The sequence below is a fragment of the Ovis aries genome, chromosome 1, assembly GCF_016772045.2.
Source record: "Ovis aries strain OAR_USU_Benz2616 breed Rambouillet chromosome 1, ARS-UI_Ramb_v3.0, whole genome shotgun sequence".
NCBI lineage: Eukaryota > Metazoa > Chordata > Mammalia > Artiodactyla > Bovidae > Ovis > Ovis aries.
The window spans coordinates 111,157,276-111,179,351 of NC_056054.1; the positions used below are offsets into that span (position 1 = coordinate 111,157,276).

A 22,076-nucleotide genomic window follows, 5' to 3' on the forward strand; every position below is an offset into this window, starting at 1 on the left:
GGTCTGTCTGCCGGGGCCTCTGGCCACTGCCCCAGACTGGTGATCTGGGCTTGGGTTCCTCCTGGCGACCTCTCCCGTCTAGGTTCCTCAGCCACTCTGCCCCAAGATGGGCCGCGGGGTGAGTATCTCCAAAGAGCAGGGGTCACGCTGGAGGGAGCCGTAGGGCTCTCTGGATGTGAGGGAGGCTGGAGGGAAAGGATGAGGTCAGGATGGGATGTGGAGGGAGGAGCAGAGGGCTGGTTTGAACTTGAAAGGAAGAGTCTTCCAGCTATGGCTCTATGTACAGACCCGCAGCGTTCACCACCCGAGCACTGCGCTCTCCTCCTCCTCCGCGGCAGCAGCCCGCAGCCCAGCCCCGCATCTCCTCCAGCGCTCCCTCCTCCCAGCCCTCGTCTGTCCCTGCGCCTCCCCACCACCATCACATCCCCACCATTCCTCCTCTCTCGCCGCGGCGCCTCCCAGGGATCCGTGGTACTGTCAATCCTCCCCACCTTCACCCCCCCCCCCGGAGGTATCTGTTCCTCTGGGAGTCTCAGCCTGGGGGATGGGGGTCCAAGGTGAGGTGGGAGAGAGGCACAGGGGCCGTCCACTCCTGAGTCACCAAGCAGTTGTGCACACCAGCTCCAGGGGCCCTGAGCTCCCAGGACAGCTGGGAGGAGTGTGTGGAGGAAAGCAAATGTGCCCTGAGCCCCCCCCCCCCGCCCCCCGTCCAGCACCCCTGGGCGTCCCAGGCAGCATTGTCCTCCAGCTCCAAGCCACGTACTTCGCACTTCGAGGACTTTCCCAGAGGCCGGTGAGAGCTGCCGGCACCCCCCTCAGTCCACCCCAGCCTGTGGCATTCTGTGCCAAGGGGAAGATTAACAACCACCAAGGCAGAGGGGGGCAGGGCCAGGGCTTTGAATTCTTAGAAATGAAATTTCCATATGGAGAAAAGGGACCCAGTCTCTTTACGTCCTTCGCCTGGTGGCTTTCCTTTTGTGGAATGCTGGCCAAAGACAGCAGGGAGGGAGAGGGTCTGGGGAACGACAGGGCTGGGAGGGTGCTGAGGAAAGACGGTGCCAGCGGGAACTGTGGGGGCATCTCTGGGGCTGGGAGGGTCAGGCAAGGACATTGTATCACACTAAGTTTAGCAGCTGGGAAAACTCTGAGCTTGGACACCAGGGTTCCTGAGCTGGGGTGGGAGCTATAAATAGAACTGGGGTGTGTGTGTGTGTGTGTGTGTGTGTGTGTGTGTTGGTGACTCATGCGTTCTCCATAGACTGCGGCTGATACAGATATTCCTGGGTGAGCACCTGTGTTTGTGTCCCAGGAGACAATTTTGCAAACGTGCAGGCCTTCAGACGTGAATAGGCATAGATGTCACCGTGTGAAGGCACGTGAGGGTCTGTGAAGAGCTGTCTCTGACGTGTGGGCTTCACAGAGGAAGAGCTCACAGCCGTGGGAAGATGCACTGTCTGGGGACTTTCAGCTGCACCTTGACGTCTTTGGTTTCCTCAGGAAGCAGGAGTCCCCAGCTGAGGCGCAGGACCTCTGACCTCTCCTCTCCTCTGCCTTAGCACAGGGTGGACCCAGCTCAAGAAGTCCTGCTTGAGAAGCGATTTGACCTTGACTTCTTCAGGGGCCTGCGCTTCTCCCCCAGCGCCCACGAATTCTCTCCCATCCACCCCCAGTAGCAAGCCAGGGAGTAGGTCTGGTTCTGTTCAGACTGAGGCTGGGGCCCCTTAGGGCTTGGAGCTTGGAGTTCAACCAGCCTTGAGACCCCCGAAGAGGGAAGGCACCCCCATCCACATCCCCCTTCTCCCTGCAGAGCAAGAGCTCACTGTTACCGCCTCCCCCTGTGGCCTCAAAGGGCAGCGTGGGAGTTGGGGGAAGGGACAGCCGAGTGGGGAGGGAGCCTGCTCCAGCTGCCACCGAAGGGCAGCGGTGGGGGGAGCGATGGCTGATTTCCAGCTGCCCCCACTGTGTCCCGGCCCTGGGCTCTCTCAAAAAGAACTCTCTGTTCTCCTTCAGCATTCAAGGTCCAGAGAGGGGGACTTGTGGACTTGTGGATGGAGGAGGGAGAAAGGGGGGGGGTGGTCCTCGCTTCCTCTCTTTCTTTCTTGCCTGAGCAGTCCTCTGGCCCCAGATCTCCACAGGCTCCTGGCTGCAGAGACTGAGATCTCTGCCAGGATGGGAGAGGGGACAGGGCAGTGTGTCCCCAGCCCTGTGACTGCCTGCAAGAGAGCAGGGTGGGCGCTTAGGGGTTGCTGTTCAGCCACCATCTGTACATGCCAGACATGCATGTGTGGGCTGGCAAATTTTTAAAGCCATACCTTTGATTCCAATTTTCACACAACTTTATTTCATATCTAAGTATGCAGAAATTCTCTGGGCTCTGCTCCTTGGCCCCTAGTCGTAGCCTGATCCTCTGTGCATGCTCAGGCCTTATCCTACCCTAGGAGCTGCAGAGGGTCACAGAGAAGCTTGTTTAGCCTCGTCTCTTGCCTCTTGGCTCTTCAGTGCTTTTTAATCATTCTCAGCCCTGTCCCACCAAGGACAGGATCCAAAGAATTAGATTGGTGAATCCAGGACTTTTCAAAACAGTCAAGTAAATGAGTCCCCCTAAGTCACTGGGGAAAGGAGAGGTATCACTCACAACCCTTCCCCACTCGTTCTGTTGAGTTGCTTCAGTCTCCCCAGGAAGACAACCTTCAGGACGCCAAAAATAGCCCTGATTCGTAGATGCTTCACATGAAAACAAATGCAAGATTTACTGGTCATCTTTGCTGAGAAGAGCATTCTGAGCAACACAGCCTAGGAGAGCTCAGTTCAGTTCAGTTCAGTTCAGTCGCTCAGTCGTGTCCAACTCTTTACGACCCCACGAATCACAGCACGCCAGGCCTCCCTGTCCATCACCAACTCCCAGAGTTCACTCAGACTCACATTTATCGAGTCAGTGATGCCATCCAGCCATCTCATCCTCTGTCGTCCCCTTTTCCTCCTGCCCGCAATCCCTCCCAGCATCAGAGTCTTTTCCAATGAGTCAACTCTTTGCATGAGGTGGCCAAAGTACTGGAGTTTCAGCTTTAGCATCTTTCCTTCCAAAGAAATCCCAGGGCTGATCTCCTTCAGAATGGACTGGTTGGATCTCCTTGCAGTCCAAGGGACTCTCAAGAGTCTTCTCCAACACCACAGCTCAAAAGCATCAATTCTTCGGTGCTCAGCTTTCTTCACAGTCCAACTCTCACATCCATACATGACCACAGGAAAAACCATAGCCTTGACTAGACGGACCTTCTAAATAGATCATTATGCGTTATCTGGGCGATAACGGTGTCCATCTCTCACTGCACTGCCCCCATCCCAGCTCCTGATGTCACTGGTCAGACTTCTGTCTCTTCTAGTGCTGGAATCTAGGTGCTAGATGCATGATCTTTTGTGATCAGGGCAGCTGTCACATTCCTTGGATTGCTCCTCTTTGATGGGAAAAAAAATTGTATTACCCTTGAGCACAATGGATTTCTAGGGCAGTAAAACTACTCTATATACTATAATAGTGGATATATGTCATTATAGTGAACATGTTAGTCGCTCAATTGTGTCCAACTCTTTGTGACCCTGTAGACTGTAGCCCACCAGGCTCCTCTGTCCATAGAATTCTCCAGGCAAAAATACTGGAGTGGGTAGCCTTTCCCTTCTCCAGGGGATCTTCCCAACCCAAGGATCCATGCCAGGTTCAATGGTAAAGAATTGCAGGCGGATTCTTTGCCTTCTGAGCCGCCAGGGAACCCCATATGTCACTGCACATTCATCCAAACCCACAGAATGAACCCTAATGTAAACTATGGACTTCGAGTGATAGTGATATATCCATGTAGGTTCATCCATTGTAACAATGTACCACCGGTGCCAGGTGTTGATGGTAGGGGAGGCCATGCACGTGGGGGCAGGAGATATATGGGAACCTGTAATTTCTGCTCAGCTTTGCTGTCAACCTAAAACTGCTCTAAAAGAAAAGGTCTTTTTTTTTTCTTAGAGCATTATCTTGAAAAAAAAAAGCGGGGTGGCGGTGGGGGGACAAAGCCCTTGATGTAAATCCCACCCAGGTATCCTCTCTTTATGGGAAAGAGAGGAGTGTTTCTATAGAAACACTAATCCCTGAAGCCTTGGCCTGGCACTTGGGATTCAGGGTAAGTAGAGGCGCAGGACAGCACCTGAGCAGCGCCTCGGCAACAAGGATGCCACAGCCTGAAGGAGTTGGGAAAGGAGCCTAGGGAAGAGGGAACGAGCAGGCACTGGCTACGCCACCCCAAGCCCTCCTCAGCCCCTCCTGTTCTATCGCCCAAGACCCCTTGGAAGGAGAGCTTCCTCACCCTCTCCCCACAAAGTCCCCTCTGAGACCCTGGAAGCCTGGGGGCGGTGAGGAGCCCACCGACCCGTAAGAGGAGGGGGAAATGGGGACCTTGGGAAACTCCAGTTAGAATGTCCACCTGGCTTCACCAGAGGACCCAGGAATGTCTGGACCTAGGAGTCCCACGCATCTTCAGTTTCAGATTTATCCTCAGAGACGATCTCTTATCTATTTAGACAAATAGGGCCTGGTCCCCTCCTCACCAAGTTATGCACTGAGGCTTCATGTCCTGTGAACTGCCTTTTACCCCATTACAGGCAGGCCTGCCCAACAGGACCCTCTGAGTGCCCATTTCCTGGAGGCACTGACCCTCCAGCTACTGATTTCTCAGTCTGTGAGCCCTGCCCATCATTTCCACACTCCACCACCAGACCCTAGGGCTCCCCTCCTCCTCTAGACACTTCCGTGCCCTGATCCCTGACTCCCCAAAGACTCCTACCCCCAGATTCCTAACTCTCTCTTCTCCCCTCTGAGTCAAGCAGTCACATGTTGAGACAAAGACATTCCCACAGGGTGCTTCTACCCCCTCGATGAACCCCCCCCTAGCCAGTCCCTTCCAGAACTCCAAATAGTGTAGGATGGTGGTTTTTAAGCTTTTTGTTTATTTTACTTTAAGAGCAAGGTTCTTTAGACAAACAAAATCTGAGCAGAAGCCCAGCTACTAAACAGCTAAGGGTGGGCTCCTGAGTCCTGAGCCCCTCGGCCTTTCCTAAAGTTCAAACATAGAGCCCCAGGACTCTGCCAACAGTTTGCACACAGAGGGCCTGGGGTCCCTGCCACCCTGCACCCTCCTCCTCCCCTGGGATGACACTGACTTTGAACCCACTGGCCTCCACTCGCAGTGCCTGGGCTCCCAGTCCTTCAGTGGGAATGGAAGCTCCAGCCTCCCTGACTCTCCAGGTCCTCCCTTCCTCCTGCAGGCCGGCCGTGAGTACTCGCCTGCGGCCACCACTGCGGAAAATGGGGGCGGCAAGAAGAAACAGAAAGAGAAGGAGCTGGATGAGCTGAAGAAGGAGGTGGCCATGGTGAGCCCCAGCCTACCCTGCCAGGCCGTGGCTGGGAGAGCTGCCCCCGCAGCCCGTGCACTCCTGGATGCCTGCACCCAGCCTCGCATGCTCCTTGCTCCCCTGCTGTGCTCCGAGTGCCCTCAGATGCATTCTAGACACGCTCAGCCTTCTTCCCCAAAGCAACTTGCTTTCCCTTCCCCAGGATGACCACAAGCTGTCCTTGGATGAGCTGGGCCGCAAGTACCAAGTGGATCTGTCCAAGGTCAGTGAAGGGGTGTCTGGGGAAGCACCAAAGAGGTGAGAGAACCTTTTCCCTGAGAGAGCCTCAGGGAAAACGGAGCTTTAAAATTCAAATCCAACCCTCCACGGCTAAGGAAACTGAAGCCCAGAGATGAGGGACTAGTCGGCGGCAGAGCCACAACTAGGAAGTGACCCTCTGCTTCTTAGTCTGTAGCTCCTTCCCTGGCTGCCTGGAAGCCAGGGCTCCGTACACCCCAAGGCCCCGGAGGCCTCTGGGCAGCAGCTCAGCGACACCTTCTCTCGTGGAACCGACAGAGCTGTAGCAGGGAGGGAACCCAGGACTGCTATCACAGTAGAGCACCGGGCGCCCACTATGCGCGTAGCACTGGGGTAGGATTACCTGCTTTCCTGATGCTTACAACAAGCCAGGTGTGGAGCCCTGTTCAATAAAGCAAGGACACTCGGGGAGAGTAACTTCCCACGATTACGCCAATAGTTGATGGCACAGTCACATTACCAAGCCCATCATTTTGAAAAGTAGTAAGTCATTCATCAAAAATGTAGGCCTCCCCTGACTGCCTTTCTGAAAATTCTATGCCCCCTTCCTTTACCTTACCTTATTTTTTAGAAAAACATTTTTCACTATCGGGCAGTAATGTCTGTTTATCATGTATCCCCTCGTGAGACCATCAGCTTCACAGGGCAGGGACTTGTGGGTCTTGTCCATCCCTGGAGCCCCAGCTCTGACCCTATTGCCCGACGTGTAGGTGCTCAGTACACATTTATTGAATAAGAAAGAGGACAGATAGAAAAATTGTCAAGAAGTGGCTTCTGCCTTCAAGGAGCTCAAAGTCTAGCATCCAGTGCCTTGTGGTGAGTGCAGCCCCAGAATCATGCCTGGGATACAAGGGGACCAGAGAGGGGTGTCTGGGCCAGCCTCGGGCTCAGGGTACAGGGCCAGGTGAAGCTTTCTGGGGAAAGTGGTGAGTGGTGACCGAGGCTCTGTGACATTGACGGTCAACAGTGTAGGACCTGCTTGAATCCTTGGTGAAGGGGGAAATCAGAAGGAAGAGAGAGATGAGGCAGGGTGGGGGGCGGGGAGAGGGCCAAGTGAGATGTCTTTTCAGAGAGCCTTATCCAGGCTGCCTCCAGAGGAGATTACTGGGCCCCTGACCAAAATATGTCTCAACCCAAGGTTAACCAGAGTTGGCGGAGCCACAGCCCATATCCTCAGCCTTCAAAACCTCCAACACCCATTGCAAATGCCACCTCCTCCATGTGGCCTCTCCTGATGCCCCCCCCCACCTCTTCCAACCAGGTGGGAGTTTTCCCTCCACCTGGACATTATGCCCCTGTGAGGTTCCTGGCGGGAAATGGTGAAGGGCCAGGTTGGTTCTGGATGTGAGCACACTCAGCTTCCTCACCTTTCCTCACCTCCCCCAGGGCCTCACCAACCAGCGGGCCCAGGACATTCTGGCTCGGGATGGACCCAATGCCCTCACCCCACCCCCGACCACCCCTGAGTGGGTCAAGTTCTGTCGTCAGCTTTTCGGGGGCTTCTCCATCCTGCTGTGGATTGGGGCCATCCTCTGCTTCCTGGCCTTCGGCATCCAGGCTGCCATGGAAGATGAGCCGTCCAACGACAATGTAAGCCAGCACACCTGACCCCTGAACCAGCCTATGACTCTGTCCTCTAGCCCTAAATCTTCAGTACAGTGGGTCGGGGGGAGGCAGGGAGCAAGACCTCTTGTACAATCCCACAGCCCTTCAGCTCTTTGGACTGAAAAGGGGTAAGGCTTCTGAAAGTGAAAGTGTTAATTGCTCAGTCATGTCTGACTCTGTGACCCTATGGACTGTAGCCTGCCAGACTCCTCTGTCCATGGGATTCTCCAGGAAAAACTACTGGAGTGGGTGGCTGGGACCTCCTCCAGGGGATCTTCCTGACCCAGAGATCAAACCTAGGTCTCCTGACCTTCAGGTGGATTCTTGACCGTTTCAGCGACCAGGAAGCCTTCTATACACATCTAGAAACAGCCCCTCCAATGCAGGCACCCATGGTGGAGACAGCCCCTCCCTGTTCTTCACACTTTAGTGGACTTGTCTGCACCCCCAGGTCTTTCCTCTCTCGAGAAGTCCTCGTTCTGGGAACTCCCTACAATTTCCCCATCCCCTCTAGTCTTAGGTGGCTGGGGATCAGCAGGTGGAGGGGGGATGGGAGAGAAGGACTTTCTTCCTCTACTCTCACTTCCAGACACGAACAAAAGCGGCCCTGAACTCTCACCCTGAGTGGCAGCTGGCCCTCCAGGGCTGGGCAAAGTCAGGTCCCTCAAAGCCTTTCTCCTCACCAGCTGTACCTGGGCGTGGTGCTGGCAGCTGTGGTCATCGTCACCGGCTGCTTCTCCTACTACCAGGAGGCCAAGAGTTCCAAGATCATGGATTCCTTCAAGAACATGGTGCCTCAGGTAGACGGCTGTGGGCTGGGCTGTCGGCTGGGGCGTAAGGTTTCTGGGAGAGTCTGGCTTAGCTCTTCTCAACTCCTCGTGCTCAGAGAAGGAGGCTTGGGCAGAAAAGACCCTCCAGTTCTCCACACTGGGGCCTATCTTGTTGCTAAGGGTGCCAGGTGTGTCCTTCTCCTTGGTGGGGTTGGAGGTGCGGGGGGAGACCAGTGCAAGAGAAAGGTCGGGGTAGAGATGTGCACAGCTTCCCCGCAGCAAGCCCTGGTGGTGCGAGAAGGAGAGAAGATGCAGATCAACGCGGAGGAGGTGGTGGTGGGAGACCTGGTGGAGGTGAAGGGTGGAGACCGCGTACCCGCGGACCTCCGGATCGTCTCTTCTCACGGCTGCAAGGTGAGGGCGCCGCGTCACAGCCACTGGCTGAGCCTAAACAGCAAGCTGTCTAAGGCTGCGAGGGGCCAGCTCAGGGCTTCAAGTCCGGGAGACTCAGGTCCAGCTGTCAACACCTGCCCCACGCTGCCCAGACCCACCTTGTCTTATACTAGAGCTGTGTGCCATGAATGCTCTGCACCCTGGGTGGTTCTTTGAGTTTCCTTGATATTCACTTCATAGCAACAATTTATTGAGTATTATTATGTGTCAGATGCTTTATAGACATTCACACAGGCTATCTAATTTAACTCTGCCAGAATGGTGTCATCACCCAGGGAGGTTGCGCGTGGTCACACAAGTCATGCCCCACACAACCCTAGACTGTGCCGTTTTCACAGACTACAGAGTTGGTGGCGCCCCCTGTAGTTGTGCAGCGCAGACATTCTGCTTCCGTGCCCCACTTAAAGAAGAGTAAATCAGAAGCACCGTTGGTTAAGTAACCAGCCCAAGGTCACAGAAGAAGTCAGTGAGCCCAGATTCCAAACCAGAGCAGGGACAATAGCTGAGTAACACTATAAGTATGTGATGAGGGCAAGTGTGATTCTGTCTCCAGTGTCAGGGCGCCTGAGTGTGGCTGGAGTCAGGACGCAGCTGTGTGGGCACGAGCGTGTCTGCCCATCTGATGACCCCACACTGCCTTCCTCCTCAGGTGGACAACTCCTCCCTGACAGGCGAGTCAGAACCCCAGACCCGCTCCCCCGAGTTCACCCACGAGAATCCCCTGGAGACCCGCAATATCTGTTTCTTCTCTACCAACTGTGTGGAAGGTGAGAGATCAGCCTGGTGAGGAGCCCCTGCTTCCAGCAGCAGCTGTGGGAGGAGCCTGAATCCTGGGTCCCCAGGCAGGACTGGGGGCTGTGGCCATGCTTGCTTGTCAGGAGCCTGGCTATGGAGAAGGGAATCAAAGGGGCTAGAACCCTGAGTGTTACAGGGATAATCTCTCCAGAGGGCAGCAAATCAGCTGGGGCAGTGTGAGCCTATGGAATAGTTACCTCCCACAGTAAGAGCTCTGTTCTGTCCACCCCAGGACAGAGCGGGTTCCCAAGCCTTCAGATATGAGTCAAGACCACTATGCGCGTGTGCGTGTGCACACACACACACACACACACACATACACACACACATACACACACACATACACACACACATCCCCCAGACTGATGGCCCCCTTCACTCCTGGTTCCAGGACCAGTTGCTTCATCTCCTGACCCTTGCTTGACCAGCACCCAGACTGGGGAAGGGGTAAGAAAGCACCCGGCCCAGGTGAACACTCGGGCCTTTCCTAAGGCTGCCTCCAGGCCTGGGCTTCACCAAAGGAACTGTTGGCCATGCACAGGCTGCCCGGCGGGCCCTCAGCTCTGGCTTCTAGAGATGACCAAAGGCCAGGAAGAGGCCCCAGAGCTGTCACTGCTGAGTGGCTGGAGTACCGGCCCACCCGAAACCCTACCCTCACTGTTGTGAGCAGTGTCGGGGGCTGACTCGAGCTGGTTGGAGGAAGTGTCTGACTAGACGATGAGCCTCAGAAAGCGGGTCAAACAGGCCTTGTATCCCCCTCCCCCACCCCCCACAGACCTCTCCCTTCTTGTATCTCATTCGCCTTCAGTGTGTTCTGTTTCTCTGGGCTCTTCCCTTCCTTCAGCATTTGGATTCACAGCAAAAAATATCACCACACATTGTTTCTTAAAGTTTTAATGTCCTGACATTCTGAAAGTTGCTCTGCATTTCCCACAATTGATAAAAATGGCTCGTAAAACATGCCACTGATTACCCTGACCTGACTTTGGAGAGAGGAGAGGAAATGAATGGAACTAATGTTTTTGGAGTGCCTACAGTGTGCCAGACGCTGCGTTAGGTGTATCACAGCACTGTCTCATTTCATTATTAAAATGAGTAGGAAGGAATTCACACAAGGATGCAAACCCGGGTTTGGCTGGTTCCGATGCATGCTCTTTCCGCAACAGTGCACTTCCTCCCCTGAGTACCCCTGGAATGTCTACCTAAGAGCCAGTGGTTGCCTAGCTTCTTCTAGAGAGATTTGTACCTAGTGTCGAGAAACAACACTTAGGCCAACAGGGAAAATCCATAAGTGCTTTACTTACGAATTTACTTATGAACACAATATATGTATTCAAAAATATTGTTATGTTTTTAAATGAAAACAAGTGTGAGATTAGGGCTTCCCAGGTGGCAGTGGTAAAGAACCTACCTGCCAATGCGAGAGAAGCAAGAGATGTGGGTTTGATCCTTGGGTCAGGAAGATCCCCTAGAGAAGGAAATGGCAACTCACTCCAGTATTCTTTCCTGGGAAATCCCATGGACAGAGAAGCCTGGTGGGTGACAGTCCATGGGGTCACAGAGTCAGATACGACTAAGCACACACAAGATCTTAGAGATGAGGTTGATTTTACTGAAATAGCCACAGGCAATACTTTTCTTTCATTTACTGAATCTCCTCAGTGTGAACTTTAAGTTTGTTTGCAAGGATTCGCCCCCCGCCTCTGCCCCAGGTGCAAGTACGTATAAGAGAGACTGGCGCGCTGTTGCACTGAGTGCTGGGATTGGCCATCTGTCCTGGGACAGGAAGCCAAGGGAGGTAGTCTCCTGGAGGCACCCTCCAGGATGGGAGTCCTTGGCTCATGCACGCTGTGCTGGTTTTCCTTTCCCAGGAAGCAGGAAGGGACTTCAGTTCCTAGGATCCCCAGGGTACCCGACCTGGTGTCCCTTCCTGTGTTGCAGGCACTGCCAGGGGCATCGTGATCGCCACGGGTGACCGGACGGTGATGGGCCGTATAGCCACTCTGGCCTCGGGCCTGGAGGTCGGGCGGACGCCCATAGCCATGGAGATTGAGCACTTCATCCAGCTGATCACAGGGGTGGCCGTGTTCCTGGGGGTCTCCTTCTTCGTGCTGTCCCTCATCCTGGGCTACAGCTGGCTGGAGGCGGTCATCTTCCTTATCGGCATCATTGTGGCCAACGTGCCCGAGGGCCTGCTGGCCACTGTCACCGTGAGTGGGTCAGGTTGAGGGGCTACCCGGGGAGGGCTCTGCTCCTGTGCCTCAAAAGCAAGAGAGGCTTATAGCTCTTCTGCAGTTTTTTCACTTCCAGCCCCTACAATCACACATTCGATTTCTCATTACTACATGGCTTGGAATGTGGGTCTGAAAAAGTCCACTTTAGTACCTGGCTCAGGGTTTGAGTAGGAAAAGTCTCAGGTTGGGCTGTGTCTTAGTGCTCAGTTTCTCTCCCGGAGCTCTTGCTAGTCACCTTTCCTCACAACCCTCATATTAGTCATCTCTCCACTGCCATCTGGAGCTCGTCCTGGCCAACCCACCTGTCAAGCCTCTCTCAAAGGTCACCAGTCACTGACTAGCAAATCCAGTGACCTTTCCTCAGCTCCCATCCTTCACTCTGCTGCTGAAATGGATACTGCTGCCCACCTTCCTAGCATTCTCTCCTTCGCGGATGGCTGCGACAGGTTGCCGCCCTGGTTCTCCTCGCCCCTGTTCCCTGCAGCGTCTCCTCCTCCCCGCCCCTCACTGGTCGTCAGGCCTCAGTGCTCTGTTCATCTCCTAATGCACCCGAGTGAGCTCTTCTCCTCCCAGTTCCTGGTGCCTGTTCCATGTTGATGACTCGCACATACCTACACCCTGCTCTGACCAAATATCTGCAACTCCTTACTGGACATTTCACCTAAATATACACTCATGATCTCAGCTCAACACGTCTAAAGTGGAACACATTCACGACTTACACCTAGGTCCCTCTCCATGTTCGTGGAGTAGGATCAAGAGAGGAGGGACAGAGCCATGGTCTGGGGTAAGAACAAGGTCATCTCCAGCTCCAGGTGGAGCCCTTTTTACTGCCTACTCTCTCTACCAGGTGTGCCTGACCCTGACGGCCAAGCGCATGGCCCGGAAGAACTGCCTGGTGAAGAACCTGGAGGCGGTGGAGACCCTGGGCTCCACCTCCACCATCTGCTCCGACAAGACCGGTACCCTCACCCAGAACCGCATGACCGTCGCCCACATGTGGTTCGACAATCAGATCCATGAGGCCGACACCACGGAAGATCAGTCTGGTGACTGGGCGCTCTACCCAGAGCGGGGGGGAATGTTCGGAGCACCGGGGTTGGCAGGGCGGGTGGGATGAGATAAGGGCTCTAAAGGGGAGCCAACCTCCTTCTTCTCCCTCCTTTCCTCCCAGGGGCCACTTTTGACAAACGATCCCCGACGTGGACCGCCCTATCCCGGATTGCTGGTCTCTGCAACCGTGCTGTGTTCAAGGCAGGGCAGGAAAACATCTCTGTGTCTAAGGTAAGGTGGGGGTCCCCACAGTCTACCCCCTTTCCTGACACAAAGCTTCCCCTTTCACACCCTGCGGCTGCCCAGAGGATGGCGTGCTCCGTCCTCCACCATGACGCTGAGTTCTGCTCGTTGACAGCGGGACACAGCAGGTGATGCCTCCGAGTCAGCTCTCCTCAAGTGCATTGAGCTGTCCTGCGGCTCCGTGAGGAAGATGAGGGACAGAAACCCTAAGGTGGCCGAGATCCCTTTCAACTCAACCAATAAGTACCAGGTGGGGTTTGGATGCCGGATCGGGGGAGAGGAAGGGATGGGAGTGAGGGGGGGGCACACAAAGTCAAGGGGGAATCCATAGGCAGAGAGAGGCCCTCCAAGCGTCACCTCCTCACACCCCTGCCTCATCCCCCGGCAGCATGGATGACCAGACATCTGGTTGCAACCACCTCCTGTCCCCAGCTCCCAAACCTTCGTTTCTTTACTATAAGCTGCCACCCTCTCAACTCTTCACATCCTCTGGCTCCAGTCGCCCAACCCTTCCATTCCATTGAGTTGAATCATACTTTGGAAATATCTTTAGGGTATCCCCCAGCCTGCCCCTCTCTGTTAAATGCCAGGACAGCAGCCTCAGAACCATAGAGGTGGGGCTTCCTTGGTGGTACGGTGGTTAAAAATCTGCCTGCTAATTCAGGGGACACGGGTTCAATCCCTGGTCCGGGAAGATCCCACTTGCCTCAAGGCAACTAAGCCCAGGCACCATAACTACTGAGCCCGCCCTCTAAAGCCCAAGAGCTGCAAACTACTGAAGCCCGTGTGCTTTAGAGCTCATGCTCCACACAAGAAGCCATGGCAATGAGAATCCGACACACCGCAACTAGAGAATAGACCCTGCTCACCGCAACCGAAGAAAGAGCTTGTGCAGCAACGAAGACCCAGCACAGCCAATAAAGAAATAAATACAATTTAAAAAGCCATATGGCTAAAGCCCCCTGAATCCAGTATGGTGATGGGACATGGTGACGACCCCCGTGATGTCACCTGTGATGATAGAGCCACCTCGCCCCTAGCCCAGGGCCTGTCCTAAGTGATCAGAGTAACTATCTGCCGAGTGGATAAATGTCCTATGGGAAAGTGACCCGCAGGTCACAGGGTTATGGCTATGAGGTCCAAACACCCATGCACACACAGGGCCTCTCCCTATGGTGACAGTGGTCAGTGGCTCAGGGGGTATTTTATTAAGGGAATTTTACCATCCTCTGCTCTTTCCCAGGCCCCGTGCTGGGCGCTGGAGCTTCTGAGACAAGTCTGGCCCCCTCTGTAACTGCCTGTCCTCTCTCCAGCTGTCCATCCATGAGCGAGAAGACAGCCCCCAGAGCCACGTGCTGGTGATGAAGGGGGCCCCTGAGCGCATCCTGGACCGCTGCTCCTCCATCCTGGTGCAGGGCAAGGAGATCCCTCTGGACAAGGAGATGCAAGACGCCTTCCAGAATGCCTACCTGGAGCTGGGAGGGCTCGGGGAGCGCGTCCTGGGTGAGGGGACAGCAGCAGGGAGCAGGGCTCAGGAAGGCCTCCCTGGGGTGAGAGGCGCGGGGGACACCCAGGTGACCACCAGCCTGCTCTCGCTCTTCCCATCTGCCCTCTTCAGGCTTCTGTCAACTGAATCTGCCCTCTGGAAAGTTTCCTCGGGGCTTCAAGTTCGACACGGATGAGCTGAACTTTCCCACCGAGAAGCTCTGCTTCGTGGGGCTCATGTCCATGATTGACCCTCCACGGGCTGCCGTGCCCGACGCTGTGGGCAAGTGCCGGAGTGCAGGCATCAAGGTACCAGCCTTGCTTCGCCCCTCCTCCCAAACACCAAAGGTCCAGGGGACGTGGGGGCTGCTGCCCTGGGGAGACCCGACCACTGGTGGCCTCCTTCCCACTGACCAAGAGGAGAAGTTGTCCATCTGCAAGGAAAGTTTCAGTCCTGCCTTAGACTCTCACTCTGGCCCTTCTGCTCAGAATAACCAGTCTCCCATGCCCATCCTCTCTCTCTCCGGGGCACAGCTCCTTCCACTCTGATTTCAAGCTGGTCAGGCACCCCTGTTTTGGAGATCTGGTTGTTTTCCCCTTCCCAGGCACTGCCCACTCCCTCTCTCTAGCTGTTTGGGATGAGATTAGGCCTTCTCAACAACCACTCCCTCTTCTGTGCTACGTGTGTGCTTCATTCAACAAATATTTATTGTTTACCAAGTATGTACCGGGCACTATTGAAGGTGCTGGTGTTCAACAAACAAAAAGCCCCTTCCCTTTTGGTTACTTTCTTGTTTCCAAGATACAGCTCTTTACCACTCTTAGCCTGTCCAGTTGCCAGTTCTGAGGCCATCGTTTGCTCTTCCTTTTTCAACATCTCACCTACTCCCAAATCAGTTCAACTCAAGTCTGTCTGTTGAGGGCTGAACGGGGGCACTGGAGTTACAAAAACAAACAAGATACAGTGCCTGGCCTCCAGAGCTCATGATCCCTCTGGAGGAAAGATGCCTTGAAATTAATCACAGAACAATTTCAACAGCTAGGGTCTTTGCGCAGCTGCTAAGGGGCAGATACTCTAATAATAAAAAGAGCCCATTGTTTTGTGAGGCTTTATATTGGCGCCAGTGGTAAAGAATCTGCCTGCCAATGCAGGTGACTCAAGAGACGTGGGTTTGACCTTAGGTTGGGAAGATCCCTGGAGTAGGAAATGGCAAGCCGCTCCAGTATTCTTGCCTGGAGAAACCCATGGACAGAAGAGCCTGGCGGGCTATAGTCCATGGGGTCACAAAGAGTTGAACACAGCTGAGCAACTGAACAGCAACCACCACCAGAATATGCATCAGGCACTATTCCAAGCACCAAATCTGTATGATCTCATTTGATCTTCACTACAACCCTATAAGTAGGCACTACTATTTTCCCTTTTTTTACAGAAGGGAAACTGAGGCTTAAAGTAACATGCCCAAGGCCTCAGAGTTAGTAAGTGGTAGAGCTGGGATTTGAACCAAGGCATCTGCTATTTTTTAACCATCACACTCAAGCACTTGTGTGCATATATGTACACATATGCGATTTCTGAACCCTGCCACCACTTTTTGTCTGTAGGCATCACTATTCCCATTTAAAAATAAAAAGCTGAGACTCAGAGCGGTAGGTAGCTTTCCCAAAATAAAATTGCTATTAAGAGGGAGATTGGCTAGAGGAAGCCTGGCCAGCTCATCCGGAAAGCCCATGCTCCCCTTGTCACCAGGCAGCCAGTTGCCATGATCAGAACTGTCGCCAGGCCTGGGAAGGCACGTCCGGGAAACTCAGAGCAGCAGCGAGCAGTTAAGTCCACCTTGGAGAACTGGACAGTTTTACAGAGGGCATGATATTTGATCTGGTCTTCGAAGGGTGAAGAGCATTTGGAAAGGAGGGAGGGAGCGGAAGGCAGGAGCAGGGAACAGTGTGTACCCTGCCGTGGCTGGGCTGTTCAGGGCACGTGGGGGTGGCCGAGGAGCGGCTGGGATGGAGACTGGAGCCGGGGCAGGGGCCAGCTGGAAGGACTTTGCTTAAATGCCAGTCTTGGGCTTTACCCCACGAGCCACTGCGAGTCACAGGTATCACAGGACAGAGCTAGCTCCTAGGAGGCTAGACCTAGATGGAGGAGGGGCCGCACTTGGAGAAGAGTGACCTCGAGGCAGGGATACAGTGTGAGAAGGTAACACAGTGCACAGGCAAGGAAACGGCCCAAACGAGGGCAGCGACAAAGGGGGTGGAGGAGTTAACACTTGAGAGAGGTTTTGAGAACTTGGTGAGCAAACTCAAATCGAGAGGCGAGGAAGATCCAGAAGACAGAGGGACTGGATGGACAGAGGGATAGAATCTCAGGTGGGGAGCAGAGGGGCAGGCTCAGTGAGGGTGGTGGGATAGATAACTAGTTCTATTTGCCCTGACATTGGAAGGGTCTGTAAGATGCCCAGGGGAGATGTTTCTGGGAAAGCCGGAATATGCCTACCAAGGGAGGACAGGGCTTCAAGGAGAGGGTGGTGGACAGCGCCAAACCCCTCAAGGGGTGAAGAAGGTGAGGACTGCAAAGATGCTTCTGTCTTTCAGTTGGGAGGCCCGTATGGCCTTTGGGGATGGAAGAGAAGGCAGTGGGGCCCGAAGAAGCTTCTTTCTCAGATCTGTGGGCTTCACCCCCAAAACCCCCGCATGCAAATGCTGTCCTAAGCCAGCTCTGATGTCCTGATGCTTATAAAAGCCTCTTATCCAGCCTCTCAGATGTTAACCACCCACCCCATCCAACTGCATCCATCCTGCAACAGCAGCAATGAACGTTGTCGCTGTTGAGGCAGGGAACCCCCTGGTGAAGGGATGGCAGAGGCAGAGGAGCATGAGTTGGAAGGTAGAGGGAGGGACAGAGGAGGTCCCCTCCCATCCCTGCCCAGTCCAGTCGGGATGCCAGCAGCCGCCGCATTGAGCAGTAAGAAAGCCACATCCGTCCTGGCTCCTGGAACTTGCAGCAATGAAGGGGCTGCAACCAAAGGGGCTAAAACAAATGGCCGAAGCCTCTAGTTCCTCATCAGTGAAATGAAGGAGCTGTCAAGAGTCTTTCCAACTCTGACAACCTCGTATCCCATGAAATCCAAACTCCTAAACAACCCTAGAGGTTTCTCTTCCAGGGGACCCTCATTAACTCGTTACTCTATCAGAGAGGCTTTCCTGCATTTAGGCAAACGTTCTCTGTATCTCCTGAACATAACCTGCCATCTCTCCCTCTCACCCTCCCTCCCAAACACACACAGTTCAGTCATTTTGGCTGGGGCCACTTCCAGCCCCACTATCTAGTTGGAAGACTTTGGGGAAGGAATGAAAGGAGAAAATAAACGTAATGCTGCTTTCCTTTTCTCTTTTCTTCTTCCTGCCAGGTGATCATGGTGACCGGTGACCACCCCATCACAGCCAAGGCCATTGCCAAAGGTGTGGGCATCATCTCAGAAGGCAACGAGACAGTGGAGGACATTGCCGCCCGGCTCAACATTCCTGTTAGCCAAGTCAACCCCAGGTGAGGCTCTGCAGGACCCCTCGCCATCAACTCAGCCTCTCCCACAGGACGCTCGAGCATCCTGGGCTCTCTGGTCCTAACCTGTGGTTCCCTGGTCCTGAGCGGGTGGCCAGGCTGTGCTGTGTAACCTTGAAGACATCACTTTCCTTTCCTGAGCCTCCATTTCCTCAGCTACAAGATGAGGGTAGTCTCTGCGCTGCCAGGTTGCTATGGGAGCGAGATGCGTGTCACCAGCACCTGGCCTAGCACACTGTGCAGATGACCACGATGATGCCACACGGGGAAGACTGAGCACCATCCCCTCTAAGAGAGAAGTGGGAAAGGCAGGGCCCTGAGCTGTAGAAGGAGAGGAGGACTGACGCTGTGGGGGAGTCCCTGCAGTGGCGAGGAGGGGCAGGGGGCGCTCTCAGGCGCCAGGCAATCAGTGGGCTCTGCCCCTGCCTCCAGAGAAGCCAAGGCGTGTGTGGTGCACGGCTCTGACCTGAAAGATATGACGTCAGAGCAGCTGGACGAGATCCTCAAGAACCACACGGAGATCGTCTTTGCCCGGACGTCTCCTCAGCAGAAGCTCATCATCGTGGAGGGCTGCCAGAGGCAGGTGGGTGTTGGGGAAGGGGCCGGGGCCAGGCGCGTGCAGGGGCTGCACCCCCAGCTCTGGCTGTACCCTCTCCCCAGGGAGCCATTGTGGCGGTGACGGGGGATGGGGTGAACGACTCCCCAGCGCTGAAGAAGGCGGACATCGGCATCGCCATGGGCATCGCCGGCTCCGACGTGTCTAAGCAGGCCGCCGATATGATCCTGCTGGATGACAACTTTGCCTCCATCGTCACCGGCGTGGAGGAGGGTGAGGGACTGCACAGGCTGGGGTGGCGCCCCGGATATCCGAGCTGGCACAGCTGCTTCCCTGCCTTTTACCTCAATTACAGACTCAACTAGGATTTCAGGCATCCACCTTCTGGTTTAGCTCCAATACAAGATCTCCCCCTACTGGGAAGACGGGCAGCCTTGCTTGCAGGAGCCACGGATGGGCAGGGTCCCTCTGGCCTCCCTGAAGCCCTCAGGACCTCCCCACAGGCCGCCTGATCTTTGACAACCTGAAGAAATCCATCGCCTACACCCTGACCAGTAACATCCCCGAGATCACCCCATTCCTGCTGTTCATCATCGCCAACATCCCCCTGCCTCTGGGCACCGTGACCATCCTCTGCATTGACCTGGGCACTGACATGGTGAGGCCAGGGGTTGAAGGAGGTCATGGGGCAAGGCAGTCGTGGGGATGCAGTGGGTAGGGATAGGCAGCAGAGGGAAGAGGAGGTGCAGCAGGGGCACCCGAGCAGGCTGGGAGGGTTGCCGAGAAGAGAAGCACAGGCCTGGAGGATGAGAGGGTTTGGGGAACTTACCAAGTGAATTGTGTCAAAGATTCTTCACTGCTGGTCATCCTCTGCTCCCACCCTCCCCCTTCAAATGCCCTCCCCCACCCACGGCCCCCTTGCACAGGTCCCTGCCATCTCCTTGGCCTACGAGGCAGCTGAGAGTGATATTATGAAGCGGCAGCCGCGAAATCCGCAGACGGACAAGCTGGTGAACGAGAGGCTCATCAGCATGGCCTATGGACAGATCGGTGCGGCCAGACCCTGGGTTCAGGAGGGAACCCCAAGAGGATGCCTTTCCTGGCTTTTAAAGGGATGATCCCCCTGCAAAATTCCAGAACAGGGGCCACCTCCCCAAGGCTCAGGGATGTCCATCTCTGGCCCAGAGGGGCTGGCTCCACCCTGCTACCTGCTCTGACCCAGGCCCTGCCCTTTGTCCTTTGCCCACCCACAGGGATGATCCAGGCTCTGGGTGGCTTCTTCACCTACTTTGTGATCCTGGCAGAGAATGGTTTTCTGCCTTCACGGCTTCTGGGAATCCGCCTGGACTGGGATGACCGGTCCATGAATGACTTGGAGGATAGCTACGGACAGGAGTGGGTGAGTGGGCCGCATAAGTGCGGATGCATGCGCGTAGGGTGGGGCTGAAGGCCTGGCAGGAGTGGTCAGTCGCGGCCGGTGGGATTGGAGGCCAAGGGTTGTATAGGTGCCCAGGGTTTAACGTCTGCCCCGGAGCACAATGAACTCTGGTCCTCCCCTTTCCTCTCACTCTCTCACCTCTCTCTGCCTGCCCTCCCCCAGACCTATGAACAGCGGAAGGTGGTGGAGTTCACGTGCCACACGGCCTTCTTTGCCAGCATTGTGGTCGTGCAATGGGCTGACCTCATCATCTGCAAGACCCGCCGCAACTCAGTCTTCCAGCAGGGCATGAAGTGAGCGCCGCCCACCACCCGTCGGCCCCGCCCACCAGCCCCGCCCACCGGGCCGAGCACGCTGTGGGTGCACTCACTCACCCACACAGGCCCAGATCTGTTGGAGTCTCAGACTGCAGTTGCCCAGCTGTATATCCGTAGCATTGTTGGAAATAGATGAGAGAAGAGGAAGGAGGGCTATGACCGTTTCTGATGAGTTTCAATTTGCTTCTAAAATCTCCTTCACTATGGTCTTCCATCTTCCTTTTCATCTTCTCCCCACACCTCTTCTCTCCCTTCTTCCATTCCTTCCATCTTATACTCTAATCCTCACCCATCCTCACCCTTGGGCCAGCCCTAAATACAGGATCTTCTGTGCTCTCCTCCACTTGGCAGGTGGCTCCAGTTTGTAGCACTTGCCTTGTGATGGTGGTGTTATTCTTGCAGGGCAGAGAGTTACTCGGAGTCAAGTTCAGGGCCTTGAGTTACAGGTGCCAGTCGCTGTGCTAAGTGATTCACATACATCCTCTGACATGCCTGAGGTCACCCAGCTGGGAACGCCTGAGCCCGCAACTGTTACACTGGGTGGCTCACCCATCCCAGAGCCTGGAATCCGGGGGGTACTCAGTGATTTCCTCTGCAATTCCAGCCTAGATGGTGATCAGTGCTGAAGGTATCACCCTCATTTTCTTTCTTTTCTACTACTGCAAGCAATGGACACAATCCCCGTGAGTTTTGTCACAATTTCTTACTTTAAGAAGAAGAAGAAGAAAAAAAAAGATGCCAAAACTCTGGTGAACTTAATAGCCTTAAGATCCTAGGGAGAAGAAGGGGACGTGTCTGTTAGATAAAGAAAGGTAGCCCAAGAGAAGGAGATTGCACTGAGCTAAAATCACTCATGGGGACGAGGCAGGGAGGAGAGGACAAGGAGCAGAGTCCTTACTGTGCAGGGCAGGGCAAGCAGGGAACATAACCATTCTTTATTGGATATCTACGACCAGCAGCTACCAGGGGCTGCAGAAGACACTGAGACGGTATAAGACATCCATGGGTCCTGAACTGAAGGGGAGACGACGCTTTCAAAGGCCACGTGCCTGGAGCACTACCAAGATTATAAGATGCCTGAGGGCAGGCCCCCATTCTCTAGAAGGAAGCTTCTCCAGCACAGGGCTGTGTAGGCTGTGCATCACCCAACATAGGAAGCATTTCTTCAATGAATGAACCTATGTGTTATAGACAACAATCGGTGGTGAAACCAGCAAGAAGAAAAAGTAAAGACAATCTTTCTTTGGTTACATTTATCATCAGAAGAGGAGAAGGCAATGGCACCCCACTCCGGTACTCTTGCCTGGAAAATCCCATGGATGGAGGAGCCTGGTGGGCTGCAGTCCATGGGGTCGCTGAGAGTTGGACACGACTGAGTGACTTCACTTTCGCTTTTCACTTTCATGCATTGGAGCAGGAAATGGCAACCCACTCCAGTGTTCTTGCCTGGAGAATCCCAGGGACTGCGGAGCCTGGTGGGCTGCCGTCTATGGGGTCGCACAGAGTCGGACACGACTAAAGCGACTTAGCAGCATCAGCAACAGCAGCAGAAGAGGGCGTTTGAAGAAGGCATGGGAATACATCGTTGGTAGTCTTTCCTCGGCATTTCTTCCCGCCTCTCTCCCTTCCACCACCAGGGGTCACCCTAGATCTCTGCCCCCGCTTCTCGCCCTCCCCTCAAACCCTATTTACCCTCCTTTCTTTGCCTTTCCAGGAACAAGATTCTGATTTTTGGGCTCCTGGAGGAGACAGCACTGGCCGCCTTTCTGTCTTACTGCCCGGGCATGGGTGTGGCTCTCCGAATGTACCCGCTCAAGTGAGTGTCCTCTCCGAAGGGCCCCCTGCTAGGAACCAAGTTCTGGACCCTCGGA

General features: G+C 54.8%; 1 protein-coding gene across 2 annotated transcripts in view; it reads left to right on the forward strand.

The window, feature by feature from the left end:
• Positions 1-22,076, forward strand: part of LOC101118148 (sodium/potassium-transporting ATPase subunit alpha-2) — a 25,113-nt gene continuing 3,037 nt past the window's right edge. For both annotated transcript variants that reach the window (XM_060415182.1, XM_004002661.5), the window contains exons 1-21: positions 1-118; positions 5,311-5,415; positions 5,600-5,659; positions 7,081-7,284; positions 7,986-8,099; positions 8,349-8,483; positions 9,172-9,289; positions 11,259-11,527; positions 12,402-12,600; positions 12,726-12,835; positions 12,963-13,097; positions 14,161-14,350; positions 14,466-14,641; positions 17,743-17,879; positions 18,327-18,477; positions 18,555-18,723; positions 18,954-19,108; positions 19,377-19,500; positions 19,704-19,849; positions 20,051-20,181; positions 21,920-22,021. In XM_060415182.1, coding sequence (XP_060271165.1) covers positions 107-118; positions 5,311-5,415; positions 5,600-5,659; positions 7,081-7,284; positions 7,986-8,099; positions 8,349-8,483; positions 9,172-9,289; positions 11,259-11,527; positions 12,402-12,600; positions 12,726-12,835; positions 12,963-13,097; positions 14,161-14,350; positions 14,466-14,641; positions 17,743-17,879; positions 18,327-18,477; positions 18,555-18,723; positions 18,954-19,108; positions 19,377-19,500; positions 19,704-19,849; positions 20,051-20,181; positions 21,920-22,021 — 2,942 coding nt within the window. In that variant the 5' untranslated portion in view covers positions 1-106. The remainder of the gene's footprint in view (positions 119-5,310; positions 5,416-5,599; positions 5,660-7,080; positions 7,285-7,985; positions 8,100-8,348; positions 8,484-9,171; positions 9,290-11,258; positions 11,528-12,401; positions 12,601-12,725; positions 12,836-12,962; positions 13,098-14,160; positions 14,351-14,465; positions 14,642-17,742; positions 17,880-18,326; positions 18,478-18,554; positions 18,724-18,953; positions 19,109-19,376; positions 19,501-19,703; positions 19,850-20,050; positions 20,182-21,919; positions 22,022-22,076) is intronic.